This window comes from Sceloporus occidentalis, unplaced genomic scaffold (genome assembly GCF_023333645.1).
Source record: "Sceloporus occidentalis isolate IW3139 unplaced genomic scaffold, rSceOcc1.0.p SCAF_23, whole genome shotgun sequence".
Lineage (NCBI taxonomy): Eukaryota > Metazoa > Chordata > Lepidosauria > Squamata > Phrynosomatidae > Sceloporus > Sceloporus occidentalis.
In genome coordinates this window covers 3279466-3295602 of record NW_028317003.1, presented here as the reverse complement: position 1 = coordinate 3295602, position 16137 = coordinate 3279466, and the positions used below count along the sequence as shown (strand labels likewise).

Sequence of the window (16137 nt, the reverse complement as noted above, 5' to 3'; positions counted from 1 at the left end):
AGTTGCGATCAAGTTTCCAGTCACCAGACAATTTCATGTTGTTAAACCAGCTTTTTATCTGACCTTTCCAGTAGCATGGGGTAGCAGCCCCATTGATGTTGCAGCTCCTCAACCTCCTGTCATAAATACCAGGGGGAAGGGCGTAGCCCAGGTCCAGATGCCGTTGCACTCCCTCTTCCCCAATATTTATATGGACGTTTCTTCTTTAGAGTCCCACCTATCTACTGTTCAGCTTGTTGGGTGAACCTCTGCCGTCCATGACTGTGAAGCTGCCTTCCTTTTTTTTAACCTGGTCACGGATGACCTTGCAATCTTTCACCATTGATGGATCTTTATAACCCCTGTGTGGCGTAATATTATCAGCTATCCATATATCATCATAAAATCCTCTGTCCGGCTCTGCATGCAGTCATCATCTTAGGAAGACCTTGTAGCGCTTGCACACTTCGTTAGAATAGTAAACAAGATCTTGGAACAGCCTGATCCTGACAACAGTAGCCCCATTATGTACTCTGTGCCTGAATGCATTATGTCATAAGGCCCTTTGTTGCAGTTGATGCTTTACACACTGAAACAATATCTTGGGCCACAGTTTTTATTGTTATATATTTTGCATATCACATTTTTGTTTTTTAAATTTGGTGTAATTTCCGTATACTTATTAATTCCTGTGTGGAATTAAGGAGTTTAATTAAAATGCAAAGCAAATTATCTAATGTAGTGCTTCTGGATCAGACTAAATTACTACTACTAATAATTATTAGTATTGTATACCTTACTTTACCTTTTTTCTTCTGTTTCTGAAACTTTTTACTATCTTTATAGTCCTTTAAAGTGAATCTGTCACTTTTCCAAACTCTCACATTTTCATGTAAAGTAATATCATAGGAGAACATGGAGCACCCTACACCAGTCTTCTAATTCTGACATTGGTTCTCAATGTCAGATGTGTCTCTGTATACTGTTTTATTTCAAATAAATGTATTTTAACTATTGATGTATCACCTAGTCTATGAACACATTTCTTAAATGTTGTCAATTATGTACCCTTCTGTCATAATGATGTCATGACATAGATTTTTCTTGCAAGTTGATAGACAGCCTCTGTCCTTTCAGCTTTGGTTACAGTACATTTACCATGACTGAGTACGATATGAATCCATTGTTCACAGTTGCTAGAATAACAATTGCCGACAATTCTTCATGTGATAACAAAGAGCTACGTTAAGGAGAGGTTTTTTTTCCATCAGCATGTGACATCCACAGTGGTTTCCTGCGAATTATATCAGACTAGCTGAATTGTCCTAATAAAAATTCTTGCTATTTGCAATTTACATGTTGGTGCGGTCATTACAATTTCACAAAGGTTCATTCAGAGCATTTATTTGACGTTACTAGAAAGGACACCTGGTTTACTTAACTTCACTTTATCTTAAATGTCATATGTCCTGGGGTTTGGAGGACATTTTTTACTTTGTACCCTAAAATGTCCAAAATGTTTTCCTGGACATGGTGGAGAAATCCAAATCCAGGTAAAAGCCCTTTTTACCGTGCATAAACAAATGTTTAACCAAAACTTGCTACTTTGTTTACAAGATGTTTACATGCCATACCAAATGTCATCTGCCAGCCATCATAAGCTGGAAAGCATAGGTTCACTTTGTAATTATTTAGATTAATTTACTGTTTTTTAATTACATGAACCATATTTTACATTGTTACTGACTTTTGTTTAACTCCATCTCTCTTGTTTTTATGAACAACAGCTAATGGTAATGAAGAAGTGTTCTACCTAGTTTGCAGTTGGTCCAAGTGTCTTTAAAATGCCGCCTCCATCAGATATCGTGAAGGTGGCTATCGAATGGCCAGGAGCCTTCCCCCGCCTTATGGAAATAGATCAAGTATGTATATTTGTATACCTATACTAAAGGTTCTAAGAAATGCTGTTACTTGTCTAAAAAAGCAGCAGAGTAGTAGGTGAAATGTACTATATATATACACTCTGTGAACATTTATTTTATTTTACCAGATCACTGGAAGAGATATACTTCATTGGAACCCACAATTGTCTGACAGCCAGTGGCACATATGGTTTCATATGTATAGTTACATTCTCACATACTGTACATTATATGTTGTAATGTGGTTTGTTAGTTTTTAAAGGAACAACTTCAGAGAAATAATATACTTTGCCAATTGAGGTCATGCAAAATGGGCTACTTTGTGAAGTTGGGGAATTAATGGACCACAGATACTGAATTGCTTCAAATTTGTGCTACTGAAGGTTAGCACCCTCAATCAAAACCTGCTGTGGTATAAAAGGGAATATGAGTGCGGAAATGACACATTGTGGGTACTTATGTAATTTACTTAAGAATGTTGTCATTTATTTATAAAAGACATGTATACAATTCCCAATGTCCCTGTGTGAAAAAGTAGTTACCCCCTTGGACTACCCCCCCACACACAAATTAGCAGCAAAAACTGCAGTCAACTGTAGTTATTGATCATTCTCTCAGAGCTGTGGCAGAATTTTGGCCTGCTTATCCATACACTGCTGTAATTCATTTTATGTCCTGCCCAACATCTCAATGGGGTTTATGTTCATGGCTTTACAAAGTAGGGATTGAGGTTCTGTCAATGATAGCAAATTATCCAGGTCCTGATGCAACAATGGATCCCCAATTCATGCCGCCACCATGCCTGACTGTTGATATGGGGTTCTTAATGTGGAATGTGGAAAGTATTTACTTGACGGCATGGACATCGCGGGACCCGCATTGCCCAAAAAGTTCCACTTTTGATTCATCTGTTCGTAGTAGAACGTTTTTCCTTCCTTAGTTCTCATAGTTTATGTACTTTTTAGCCAAGCTGTACACAAGCACTCATGTTCTTCTTAGAGGGCAGCGGCTTCCACGTTGCTACTCCCATGAATCCCATATTTGCCCTTTCTGATGGTGGAATCATGAACGCTGAGCTTAGTTGAGGTGTTGGAGGCCAGCAACTGTTGATACTTCTGATTTATTGGGTAATGTTAAGCCTTGCTATTCAAGCAATGTTGTTAGGATTATTATTTGTTGGAAGGTTCGTTTCTGTTCCAAACCTTCTCAGTTTGGTAAGAATGGCTCTGACATAGCCTTTGAAATGGCTGCATAACATTTTCAAGTCCTATATGCATCAACAAAATGATTTAATGAAATGCATTGTGGATAAACGGTGGGGTAGATACTTTCACACTGTAGGTGCATTCAGCGTTTTTATTATGGTGGACTAGAATTAGCAGATTTCATAGTATGATCTTAAAAAAATCACTCAACATACAACCAAATGCCTTTTTATCATGGGGCATAATTGGAATTCCAGTTCAACAACTGGAGTGAGAGAAATTGGCTACCTGGCTTTATCTTAATTCATTAATTAGATCTATTTTTTTCCAGTCAATTCAGTTCTATCCATACACTCATTCTGAATGTAAAATATTTACAAAATACCATGGCAAACCAAAAACCATATTGAGGCTGTTTTTTTAACCACATGTATAATAGCCAAAAAGCAAAATACCCCTAATGGCTTTTTATGGTGCAGTATTACTATCTAACTATTTTCTTTTATTCCTAGAAAAAGCCATTATCTTCAATAATCAAAGAAGTCAGTGATGGGTAAGTATAGCTTTCTACAGCTGATATTGATGATATTATTGCTTATACTCCTACCATTATTACTAATAAGGCTGAAAATAATGAAATTAAAGAAATTTATAACAATGCAAAATATCAATTATAAGTATTGTAGACACTCTTATTTTTAATGGAATATAAAGATTTTAGGGGGCAGTGCCTGCAGTGGCAAGTTTACCTTCAGTACTGCCCTAGGCCAAACCCAGGGCAGCGCCACCTGCTGCCCCCTCTGTGCCGTTGACCTTTCTACCGTGTGTCAGAAAATGACATCATATCTCAGAGCTCCACATTTAAAAGAAGGAAGGAAAGACAGAAGGAAACTATGGATCAGTGATCTCCGTTTCAACAACCCCATTGAGTAGTGGTGTTATGGTGTTACAAATGCTGCTGCCCTAGGAGCGAGCCTAGGCCAGAATACACCATTAAGTGTTTATGTATTAAAAAGTAATTATGGTACAATGTTTACTGAGAAAATTGTCAGTTCTCTACTCTAAAGGGACACTTTTTAATGCATATGATAGCTGCAGGGTACCTTTAAATATCCGTGGTGTCCTCCTCGATTTCAATGGGAAAGCTTTTCTGTCACTGATTGGCTGCTTCAAGCAATCAAGTAATTTTATATTTTCTTCTTGAAGGATGCTTATTAAAGTACTCACAAAGTGGGTGTTCCTTTTAAATAAAACATAATACGTTAGAAATTCTACATGTGTGTTGGGCCAATAAAAGACTAGATAACTAGAAATGTGTTTTATCAAACATTGTGCTATTATACTGAAATTATTGAGCAATATAGTTGTCAAAAGAAGGCAATCTTGTTTCCATTAGCTGGTTCTCATGACATGAAACTTGTCCAAAAAGTACATTATAAGTTTTTTGCAGTTCTTGAATTATCTTTTCAGCCTGTGCATACAGCAGAAAGGCTCTAATGGACACGGAAACACAATGAAGCTTTGTGTATTGCCTGTGTAACATTCTTCCTTAATTGTTTTTTTCCATGAGGGAAAAAAACAACTAGCAAAAAAGGCTACAAGGTGAGGGCCAAAGAGATCTGTGTAGGCTTATGTTCTGTATCCATCCAAAACAGCCTTGAATTTGTGACTTTGTTTCCATCGTGTAATGTCTGATTAATACAAAATTAACAAATATACATTGTAACAAAACAACCACTAAAAATGTGCCTAGTATTGAGCCTCTTAAGGTTATAGGACATAATGGTGGTAAATAAGTGGAACAGCCTTCCAACACATGATAGTGATTAATACAGTGAGGGAATGAAAATTTGGATAGACATATGGTGATCATAAATCTTTACCAAGGACTGATTAAGATTTGAGTCTTTACATCAAGAAAAATTAGTAGAATGCTAATTATCTGCCATCATAGTCTGTTTTCTATGAAGTGAAAACTGAAGTGAAACTGTGTCCTTAAGTGAAGGACCTTCACTTAAGGACACAGTATTAACTGCTGCAACTAAAACAGAATAATAAAGTGGAATGGGGGAAAATTTTCTATTACAATTTACTAGCTTTTCCATAATATATACACCTGTAGAATATGTAAACTATAAATATTTCCTTTTCTGCTTTTTCTCTCAGTGAGCCATTGCTAAAGGAATTGTAAATGGTAACTTTATCACTCATTCATCTACACATGCGTGAATGAATTATAAAATGTTATTGCTCAGAAATAGTATTTTTCTTTTAGTTTTCTCTTGCAAAGCAAAATAATATATATATATATATATATATATATATATATATATATATATATATATATATATATATATATATATATATATATATATATATATATATAAAGGAAAAACTGTTTAGTTGTGTACCAGAATATATATCTACTTGCTGCCAAATAGCCTCTTGTTGGCTCCTTATTTTCACTCTATTAAAGGGGCAGATATCACCGATATTGTTTTCAAGAATCAACAGCTGTAAGGTTGTTAACGTTGTTGTTTGTTCTTCTGTGTTTGTGATCTCCTAAAACACTCTCACCTAGTGGCAGATTTCGGGATGGACTTGCTTCAACCCGTTTATTGAATTGGCACGCTAAAGCCATGACTGTTCCTTTAAATCCATATTTGAAGAAAGCAAATCCTGTTACTTGAATAATTGATTTTTTTTTTACCACAAACACATGGTGCCTGATATCTTGTTCCTTCTGGAAGTCAGATCCCTTCTGATGAGGCTGGATCCTAGCCTGTCTAATAGACATCAATGCAGATGGCACTGACAGGGTACAGCTGGGCAGGAAGCTGTATTTTTCACACTTTCAAGAATTCAATTAAGCAAATCTTACTTACACCAAGGAAGACTTATTATGTTAAGCAGACGAGTAACTACATCACTTGCCAAAATATTGATCCCTGCCACTTGCCTTCTCTCTTTGGCAGTAATGGGTGCCTGCAGTGTCCATACACACATATTGGTGCCTCTGGCCCACCTACACTGCTGAATATAACAATTTTTTAACTAAATGTAGCCTTAGAAACCACAATCCTAATATTGTTGAATGTCCAAACCTTTTCTAGTATCACAAAACATTTTGGCTCTGTTTATAATTTTTGCTGGAAATGCTTAATTGGCACGTGACACCAAAAGCATGTGCTGATGAGCGTTGCTATAGAAACTGAAAAAACTTCTTAAAGTTTGTTTTCTTTTGTGATTATAGCTTCAAAAGAAACAATTTATATCACAGATCTGCTAAGAATTATTTATCATATATGGAACAGCACCTTTAAGTATAGGAGACTTATAATGGCTTAGCAGCTGAGCTATGATAGAAAATTCATTCACAATAACAATTTTTATTTTTCTGTAGCTGGTCCATCCAGAGTCATGAAAACTATGCACTTCAGCATGCAGATGGGTCTGGATTTTATATCACAGAAAAAGTAAGTTTTGATTTAATTATTATAAAATGATGTGTGATGAGATTTTACAAAAATGTCGCTATATCATCTTAATATATTCGATCATCCCAAAACGTTTAAATCTACCCAATTACACTTTTAGTAGAAAACTGAGTCCGGTTTTGACGAAATGAGTGATGGAAGAAAAATAAAATAATATAGGCATTCCTAAGAAAAACAAATGTTATAGAATTTATAGCACACATTGCTTTTTCCACCTCATTCTTTCGCTACTGCCTGCATTGAGTGTAGGCTATCTTTTCACCTTACAATTCAGATGAAATAATTTTTTTTATGTTGTTTTCTATTGCACGGTTTAAGTGTTACGTTACACGTCGTTAAACTGTTTTGCATGGCTGTCGTTCGAGCATCATAAACTCTCTTAAATTAGCTGGAGCAGGTTTATTCATCGCTTTATATCCTCTGTGCTTTACCCATTTAAATGTGGATGCTGTTAGATCATGAAATTATGTTTTCTTTGCAATGGATGAAAGATTTTTTCCTTCGACTAATCAGAGTGTGAAATACATTTTTCCAGCCAGATGGATAATTTTGTCCTGGGCAAACTGAGGAAAAGGAAGGTTGCGGTCTGTACTGGGCATGGGATTTTATTTCTTTCCACAGATAATGACAGTAGTAACGTCAGTATTTTATAGCCAGTTTTGAGCTGAAAAAGCGCACTGTTCAGTTATCTGTTCAGTTTGTCATAAACAACTAGCATATATTTTCAGGACAAGTAGAACTATAGATTTTAAACATGGAAGAGAAGCCATTGCTACAAATACAGATAATTCCATACACCAATGAAAGCTTATAATTAATTTCCATTAATATAGCTTTTAACTAATGAGTGTAACCACCCAAAAAACTTTCTGTAATACACGTAAAGGCTTTGACCTTGTGTGGCAATTGTCACCAGTCTAATGACTTGTTTGCTTCTCCCTGGTTTAAAGGGACAGTTCCATCCAGTGCCACCCATGAATAATATATATTAAAGTGCTTTAATATTGCATTCTATACTTCGTGGTAAAAAAGTACCAATTTTCCTAAAATGCTGAAGCACATTGCCCCTTTGCAGCCAGATACTCGCCCCGGTTTTGGCGGTTGAAGCTGCCAATCAATGGCAGGAAAGCATTGCCATTTAAATCAGCGGAAGAACTTTCTGCGCATGCCTATGGGGGCATTGTTAGACCTACTGGAACGCTGAAGCTGGCTGGAGGTCACCATAACATGTATTTGCACTGGCAAAAAAAGTATTCAAATGTGACACTCTATCGTATGCATTAACCCAAATGATGGCTGGCGTACCCCTGTACGGAGCAAGAATATTTCTATTTTTACGACTTTAAAATCTAAAAAGGCGTGTGCCTAATTTTAGAACTTTGAACTCGTGTTTAAGTACAAGTGTTATGTCATTTCACAAGACCCACAGTTTTGTGGTTTTAGAACTTTTTTCAAAAAAAATGTGCAGAACTCATTAGTATTTGGCCTAGACCACAGACTCTTGAGCTAAACCATATCTTGTGCTGATGGAGACATCCTCGTTAAGACTAGAAAAATAGCGTGCTCTGACTTGGTGCTTATGCCTTACTGATGACTAACGTGCAGATTTCTAGATTAATTTATCTGCTGTCTGTAAACCCAGATACCGTAGAAGGGTTATAGTGATGACAGTTGGGAGATATCCCTCTTTACCCAAAGGGTTAGATAACTATATCGGTGATAAGTTTGAGTTTTTCAGACATACGGCAGCTGCTGGATATAAGGGTTTCAACTTCAGACATTTCCCCATGGTATGTATCAGGCCAGCACTGGCCATCTGGCACACCAGACACGCCGACAGCACCCCGTACTCACCCGGGCTACAGTGTGTGGCTACTGACTGAATTATGTGAGCATAAAAACATATTCAACGTAAAAAAAGTGGCTGTGCATATCAGGCCGTCAGCAAAACCTATCGTCAGGTAGCCGCTGGCCTTAAAGTGCCACAGCTGCCCCTTGATTCCAGTCCAGTCCAGTCCTGGTACATATACATTTCACATGTTGATGTACATTTTTAGTACTGCTGAGGCAGTCATTTACAAATCAATCAAAGGTTTGCTGTTGAGTAAATGAAGGTCAATGAAACAACATTGTGGAGTCTGTTCATTAAAAGGTCAGCCTGCAGGAGGGTTGTGTCGCCTCAAGTGAGCTTCTGCCTGGTAAGATGTGTAGTTATATCACATAATGAATTCTTCATTATACAGGCTAGTTCAACCCTTCTTTTTGGGGAAACCTGCCAGCGTTAGCCCTCCGAAATGAACAGTGAAATGAGGTGAAACCACAACTCTCCTGCCAACTCTCCTTTTAGTGGATAAACCCCAGTGTTGAAGGAGAATATATTACTATATTGCTGAACCATTAGATCTCAATTAAGGTTGGACAGATCACGCATCAGATTACACATGGAAAAATAGACTTGCATAACCTAGATAAAAACAACTAACCAAAAGTAACATTTTCTGTGGTTTTTTTTTCCCCTCCAGAATCGTAATGAAATAAAAAACGGGGCAATTCTGAGACTGACGGCATCGCCAGTGAGTTACAATGATATGTCTTTAGTTAGTTACATACTGTTTGGTTAAGACATTTCGAAATGTGTGCATCTGCTGTCTACGAGCTTCGCTTCGTATAATAACCATTATAAAATGAAAACTTGGGTAAATTGATGAATACAATGACCCGATGAGCCCAATATCCTGGGCAGGGGTACCTATATAGCCTTATACCTTTCCGACAATCCGTGTTTTGCTGTCAATGAGCATGAGGCTGGAGTAATCTGTTATGAAAATATATACGTTGAGTCCTCTTGAGTTGTGTTAGAACTGTGAAAGAACCTGGTAACTGAAATGAAGAGGACCGAAGTAATCTGGTTCATCACCCACTTACTGCACATTAGGTCAGCTGGAGAAAAAAAAACGTTGAGTTCCTACTTCCTAAGATTGTTTAAGTCAAATAGGGATACGTTTGTTTTATGGGGTAGTGCTTAAATGGTAGTTTTTTAGACATTTATGAATGGTAGTTAAAACATAACCAACAGAACATTTTTCTAGAAAATGAGGGCATCACCAGTTTTAAAGAGGGACAAAAGGATTTAGGTTCCCAAGATGGATTGTCCCACCTAAAGAAAGACTTCACTTTTAAAGAAATGTGACTCGTGTTGTGTGATCCTCCTACCCTAATAAAGTGTACAAAGTGCAGAGAACGCAACTGACCTGTGTGTGTGTGTGTGTGTGCAGCTTTTACATTGAGTGAAGGTTATGAATTCTGCGCTGGAGGGTGAGCAGGGACTTAACGCATTAAAGCAGATTGTAATAACGTGTAGATCATTTCTCCCCATGTAACAGCCCAGTAACTGTAGCTCTGTGTGGCAGTAGCGATTATAGAACAAACCCTCGAGGACATCTGGTGGAATAAGAACAAGGAAGCAGCTGCATTAGTTAAGGCTTTTGACACTCCTCTTCATGCGTCTGTGTTTGATGTGTGTTACCCAAAGCAGCATGGGGAGTCGTTTTTGGCCCATTAAGTAAACTGTTATAGGAAACTCTTTTTCTTGCAAGGCAGAAAGTGTCAAACCTCCTGCTGCTTCTCCTTTTAGCCGGACTGAAAAATTAGGCAACAGTATGGAACAAAAGTCTGCGTGACAGACAGACGCCTAGTGTTACTGTCTAATGATGCATGCTGTAATAGCAGCTTAATGGATCTTTGACGCCGTAAGTCGTTGTTTTTTAAGGAACTGAAAGTCTTCAGAGTGGAAGCACTTTAAAGCTGGAAATTAAAGGGGTTTCATATCTTTCTAAGATTGGGGTGACAGGACTGAAACAGTTGAGCGTGGCTGCTGGCAAACAGTGTTTAGGGGTAGGTAGGAACTTCTCAGGGTAGGCTACCTGGAGCGCTCCCTCATCTGGGGAGTTAGTTACTGTGCATGGGGGCACGGCAAGGGTGCCTTTCATGGGAAGGAAGGTGGCTGGAGAGTGGGGAGCATGTGAGTGGGACAGGCAACATGACCTGGATGCCCAGAGGATAAAGAGAAGAAGGTATCTATGATGCTCTCTGTTTTATTTGAAAGATGGCAAGTGAGCTGACCTACCTTGGGGTATTTGGAAAATAGCAATGCACATATGGTGTGTGTGTGTGTGTGATTATTTATATATATCACATTCAAAAGTTTGGGGTCACTTAGAAATGCCCCCTTTTTTTGTTGCAAGAAAAGCACATTCGGTCCATCAAATGACTATTGTAGATGAATAGATAAAAAAAAGGCTGACTTTTAATGGAATATCATCATATATATACAGAGTCCCTTTAATTTTAATTTTAGGCTAATTGATACTTAGAAAAGCCTTTTGCAATTATGTTAGCATACGTCAAAGTAAACATATAATCAACAAATGTTGGCTGTTGTTCTGACTTCTGTTCCTGTGTCCAGGCTCACAATGCTCAACAACTACATGAGCGTATCCAGTCATCCAGCATGGATGCCAAGCTAGAAGCACTGAAGGATCTAGCGAAATTCTCAAGAGATATCACATTTGCACAGGAGTTTATAAACCTAGACGGCATCTACCTGCTCACACAGATGGTGGAGAGTGGCACAGAGTGAGTTAAATTGAATCCTTTTGAGCCTTTTTGCAATTACAAATTACACTCACACACGGGTTAATATAAAATGGCTCTTCACATTAGCTGATGATCATCTACCTGCTTCCAATAATCATTTTTCAAACAATTAATTTTGACTCATCGGCCACTCGGATTACAGAACTTTTCCATTTGGATAGAATAATGTTAGACGAAGAGTTTTGTTGTTTTTTTTTTGTTTTTTTTTTTCGACTATCTCATACCTGGGAAGTACAAATATGGTTGCAATGGATTGGGCCACACAGTTAAACCACAATTAAGTGGTATAAATAGAGCACTTTCCAAAGTGAGCCTTCTATAAGAAGGACACAAGCCCAAACCCTCTAGGTGCGTCCTCAAAACAATATATATATTTCACGTCCTTTAGTTGTCTAGCTGTCACCAATGTTATGTATTTCAATGGTTAAAAGAAGAGTTTCCTTTTGATTGGAGATTTTTTGTGTCCAAAAGGTTTTTAATCTAAACACTTACATTTTTTTGCCATGTTTTTTTTCTTAATCAACTGGAATCTATTGTTTGGTGTAGTGCACCATGTGAATTATTATGTACTGTTTTTCAGAATTAAGAGGGCATTCTGCAGACACTATGTTTAATCATTTTAATAAAAGATAGTAATATAAGAAATATGAACTCATCTTTTTTTTATGTAGAAAATTGTACACACCTAGTATAGCAACTGTATTTAATAAAGGTAGATACAAAATAAACAAAAAAAACCAAAGTATTTACTGTCCTTTTAAAGAGACAGGCTCCCCAAAAGCACAAGCAGTTAAAGGAATACAACGTGTAGCTTCTTAAGGCTCAGGCATCATCATAAAACGCAAGCCAGAACAAGAAAACACAAAAGTACCATAAACACCATGAGAGTAGTTCCGCTTTACGGCGACACAAAACTCCATCACACTTAGAAATAAAAAAAGTGCAATGTAACCTTTTTGTTTGCAAAATGTACTCTTATTGAGGAAACACAAGTGAAAGAAATCTGATCTAAAGCCAAGTCATTTGCTGCCGCGTTATACATGGAATATACACTTGAGACTGTACCTTGATTTGTTTTTTGGTTTTTTTCTGTCTCCTCTTTACAGTTATGAGCCTTCTGGGCACAGTTAAAACTTTTTTTGCTTCTTTTAAGTAGTTAGAAAAATGTGCTACTTGTTAGAGCTGTTTCTAAAACGTTTTTTTATTAATCACGTGCAGTATCTGATAAAGCTTCTGTAATCTCATATTAAATCAGGTTATTTAGTTTGTGTTATAAGATGTAAGCATTTAAATAAAATCTTGTGGAAGAATATAACTATGTTGTAACATCTTTTAAAAAGATCCATCGCTATATTATATTATTATGTGTGCATTCAGCCACATTTAACAAAAAAGTTATCACTGATCAATAACAAATGGATATTATAGAACTATATGTGGTACTATATTTTAGCTCGCTAGGGACACCTTGGCATTGTAAGTTTTTTGTTTGTTTTTTTGTGGTGTAATATTCATTGTTTGTTATTTCAGGTTATCATCATTGTTTTAATCATCTCACCTGAGCCTGCCAACTCTGTACCAAATATTAAATAAATATTAGGGGCACCTATGAGCATTCACCCATATCCTACTGCGTCCCATGACCAAATAAATGCCCTACCAGCTTACGTTTTCCATCATCATTTTTTGGCTACGCGGACTATACTTGGTCATGTCATAACATGGTCCATTATGCTCGTTCATGTGCATTTTTTTTTACATGGGGGGAGCAGTTGGCCAGGAGGACCTCTTTGGAAACATCATGTATGTTCCTTGCTTAAAAAAAAAAAAAAAAAAAAAAAAGGCTGATTTTATTTTTTGTCCCAAGTTTCCATAGCATTTAATATTTTATTTTTTGTGTGGTTTTCTGTATAATGGATAGTGTAAGAGATGTGTAATAGTGTTAAATAATAGGATTCACAACCTGAAGCATTGGTTTCCAATGGGATTGGGCATGAGTTGGAAAACGGACATGTTTACATAGTAACATAGTAACATAGTTCATAAGGTTGAAAAAAGACCAAAGTCCATCAAGTTCAACCTATATACATATTGTGTCCCTACTGTGTTGATCCAGAGGAAGGCAAAAAAACCCTTATGAAGCAGATGCCAATTGCCCCATACCAGGGGGAAAATTCCTTCCCGACTCCAAATATGGCAATCAGAATAAATCCCTGGATCAACGTTCTGTCCCTATTAATCTAATATCCATAACTTGTAATATTATTGCTTTCAAGAAACACGTCCAGGCTCCTTTTGAGCTCTTTTATTGAGTTTACCATAACCACTTCCTCTGGCAGAGAGTTCCATAATCTCACCGCTCTTACTGTAAAGAACCCCCGTCTGTGCTGGTGTAGAAACCTTCTTTCCTCCAACCGTAGAGGATGTCCCCTTGTTATAGATACAGTCCTGGGTATAAATAGGTCCTGGGAGTGATCTCTGTACTGTCCCCTTATATATTTATACATAGTTATTAAATCCCCCCTAAGTCGTTTTTTTTCCAAACTAAATAACCCTAATTCTGATAATCTTTCTGGGTACTGTAGTCCTCCCATTCCCCTTATTACTCTGGTTGCCCGTCTTTGAACCCTCTCCAGCTCCACTATATCTTTCTTGTACACTGGTGCCCAGTACTGTACACAGTATTCCATGTGTGGTCTGACTAGTGACTTGTACAGTGGTAGAATTATTTCCTTGTCGTGGGCATCTATGCCCCTTTTGATGCACCCCATGATTTTATTTGCCTTAGCAGCAGCTGCCTGACACTGGTCGCTACAGGTAAATTTACTGTTAACTAAAACTCCTAAGTCCTTTTCCATGTCAGTCGTCCCCAGTGTTTTCCCATTTAATACATATTCCCAGCCTGGATTTTTCTTCCCCATGTGCATAACCTTACATTTATCTGTGTTGAACCTCATCTGCCACATCCCAGCCCAAGCCTCCAACCTATGCAGATCCATTTGTAATCATGCACTGTCCTCTATTGTGTTAACCACGTTACAGAGCTTAGTATCGTCTGCAAAGATTGATACTTTACTATACAATCCCTCTACAAGGTCATTAATAAATATATTAAAAAGAATAGGACCCAAAACTGACCCCTGTGGTACCCCACTAGCAACAGTAACCCACTCAGAGTATGTACCATTAATAACCACCCTCTGTTTCCTATCACTGAGCCAGTTACTTACCCACATACACACATTCTCCCCCAGCCCAAGCATTCTCATTTTATGTACCAGCCTTTTATGTGGCACCGTATCAAATGCTTTGGAAAAATCAAGATATACAACATCCAGCGATTCACCCCGATCCAGTCTTGAGCTCACCTCCTCATAAAAGCTGATCAGGTTAGTTTGACAGGACCGATCCCTTGTAAACCCATGCTGATATGGAGTCATACACTTATTTTCATTGAGATACTCCAAAATAGCATCTCTTAGGAAACCCTCAAACAGTTTACACACAACAGAAGTTAAACTAACAGGCCTATAATTCCCCGGGTCACTTTTTGTCCCCTTTTTGAATATTGGCACAACATTTTCTATGCGCCAGTCCTGGGGAACAGACCCTGTCACTATAGAGTCCTTGAATATTAGAAATAGGGGTCTGTCTATTACATTACTTAACTCCCTTAGAACGCAGGGGTGAATGCCATCTGGACCTGGTGATTTGTCTATTTTGATTTTTTTTAGGTGGCACTGCACTTCTTCCTGGGTTAGACAGGCGACATGTACTGGGGCAGTTATCTCATCCTGCTGTATATTACCTGGCATTTCATTTTCCTCTGTGAATACAGCAGAGAAGAATATATTTAATAGATTAGCTTTTTCCTGATCCCCGTCTATAACTTCTCCCTCATTACTTTTTAAGGGGCCAATGCTTTCATTTTTAACCTTTTTACTATTTATATAGTTAAAGAACATTTTGGGGTTTGTCTTACTCTCTTTGGCAATGAGTCTTTCTGTCTCCACTTTTGCTGCTTTTATCTGATTTTTACATATTTTATTTTTTTCCCGATAGCTTTTTAGTGCTTCCTCACTGCCTTCCTGTTTTAGTAGCTTAAATGCCTTTTTTTTGCCATTTATTACCCCCTTTACATTTTTATTTATCCACATTGGTTTTCTCTTGTTCCTGACTTTTATTTAATTTTATCCTTAAGATATAAGATATCCTTAAAAATCTCCCATTGAGCGTCTGTACTCTTGTTTTTGAGGACATTTTCCCAATTTACAGTGTTAAGGGCTTCTCTTAGTTGATCAAACTTTGCCTTCCTAAAGTTCATAGTTCTTGTGGCTCCTCTAAGAGTTCCCTTATTGAAGGACAAGTTATAATGTATCATATTGTGATCACTATTTCCTAGATGCCCCCTGACCTGCACATTAGTTACTCTGTCAGGTCTGTTGGTTAATATTAAGTCCAGTAGGGCGCCCCCTCTGGTCGGGTCCTGTACCATTTGGGACAGATAATTATCCTTACTTATAGTCAGAAACCGGTTTCCTTTATGAGATTCACAGGTCTCTGTTTCCCAGTTTATGTCGGGATAGTTAAAGTCCCCCATAATAACCACCTCATTGTGATTTGCTGCCTTGTTTATTTGCTTTAATAATTGATCTTCTGCTGCTTCCATTATATTTGGTGGCTTATAGCAAACCCCGATCAGTATTTTATTATTTTTCTTTCCATATATTTCTACCCATAATGACTCCACATTATCATTTCCCTCACATATATTCTCCCGCAGTGTGGCCTTTAGGCTGGACTTTACATAAAGGCAAACTCCTCCCCCTTTTTGTTTTTTTTCGATCCTTCCTGAATAGACTATAACCCTGTATGTTA

The 16137-nt window shown here is 37.5% G+C and overlaps 1 protein-coding gene across 4 annotated transcripts in view; it reads left to right on the top strand.

The window, feature by feature from the left end:
• The first annotated feature begins 1823 nt into the window (after nt 1-1823).
• Nucleotides 1824-16137, top strand: part of LOC149300692 (engulfment and cell motility protein 1-like) — a 140385-nt gene continuing 126071 nt past the window's right edge. For 2 of the 4 annotated variants that reach the window (XM_089484723.1, XM_089484721.1), the window contains exons 1-6: nt 1824-1901; nt 3619-3659; nt 6510-6582; nt 9126-9176; nt 11069-11238; nt 12515-12526. In XM_089484723.1, the coding sequence (XP_089340849.1) occupies nt 1824-1901; nt 3619-3659; nt 6510-6582; nt 9126-9176; nt 11069-11238; nt 12515-12526 (425 nt within the window). The remainder of the gene's footprint in view (nt 1902-3618; nt 3660-6509; nt 6583-9125; nt 9177-11068; nt 11239-12514; nt 12527-16137) is intronic. The other 2 variants (XM_089484722.1, XM_089484720.1) reach the window with 1 other exon arrangement.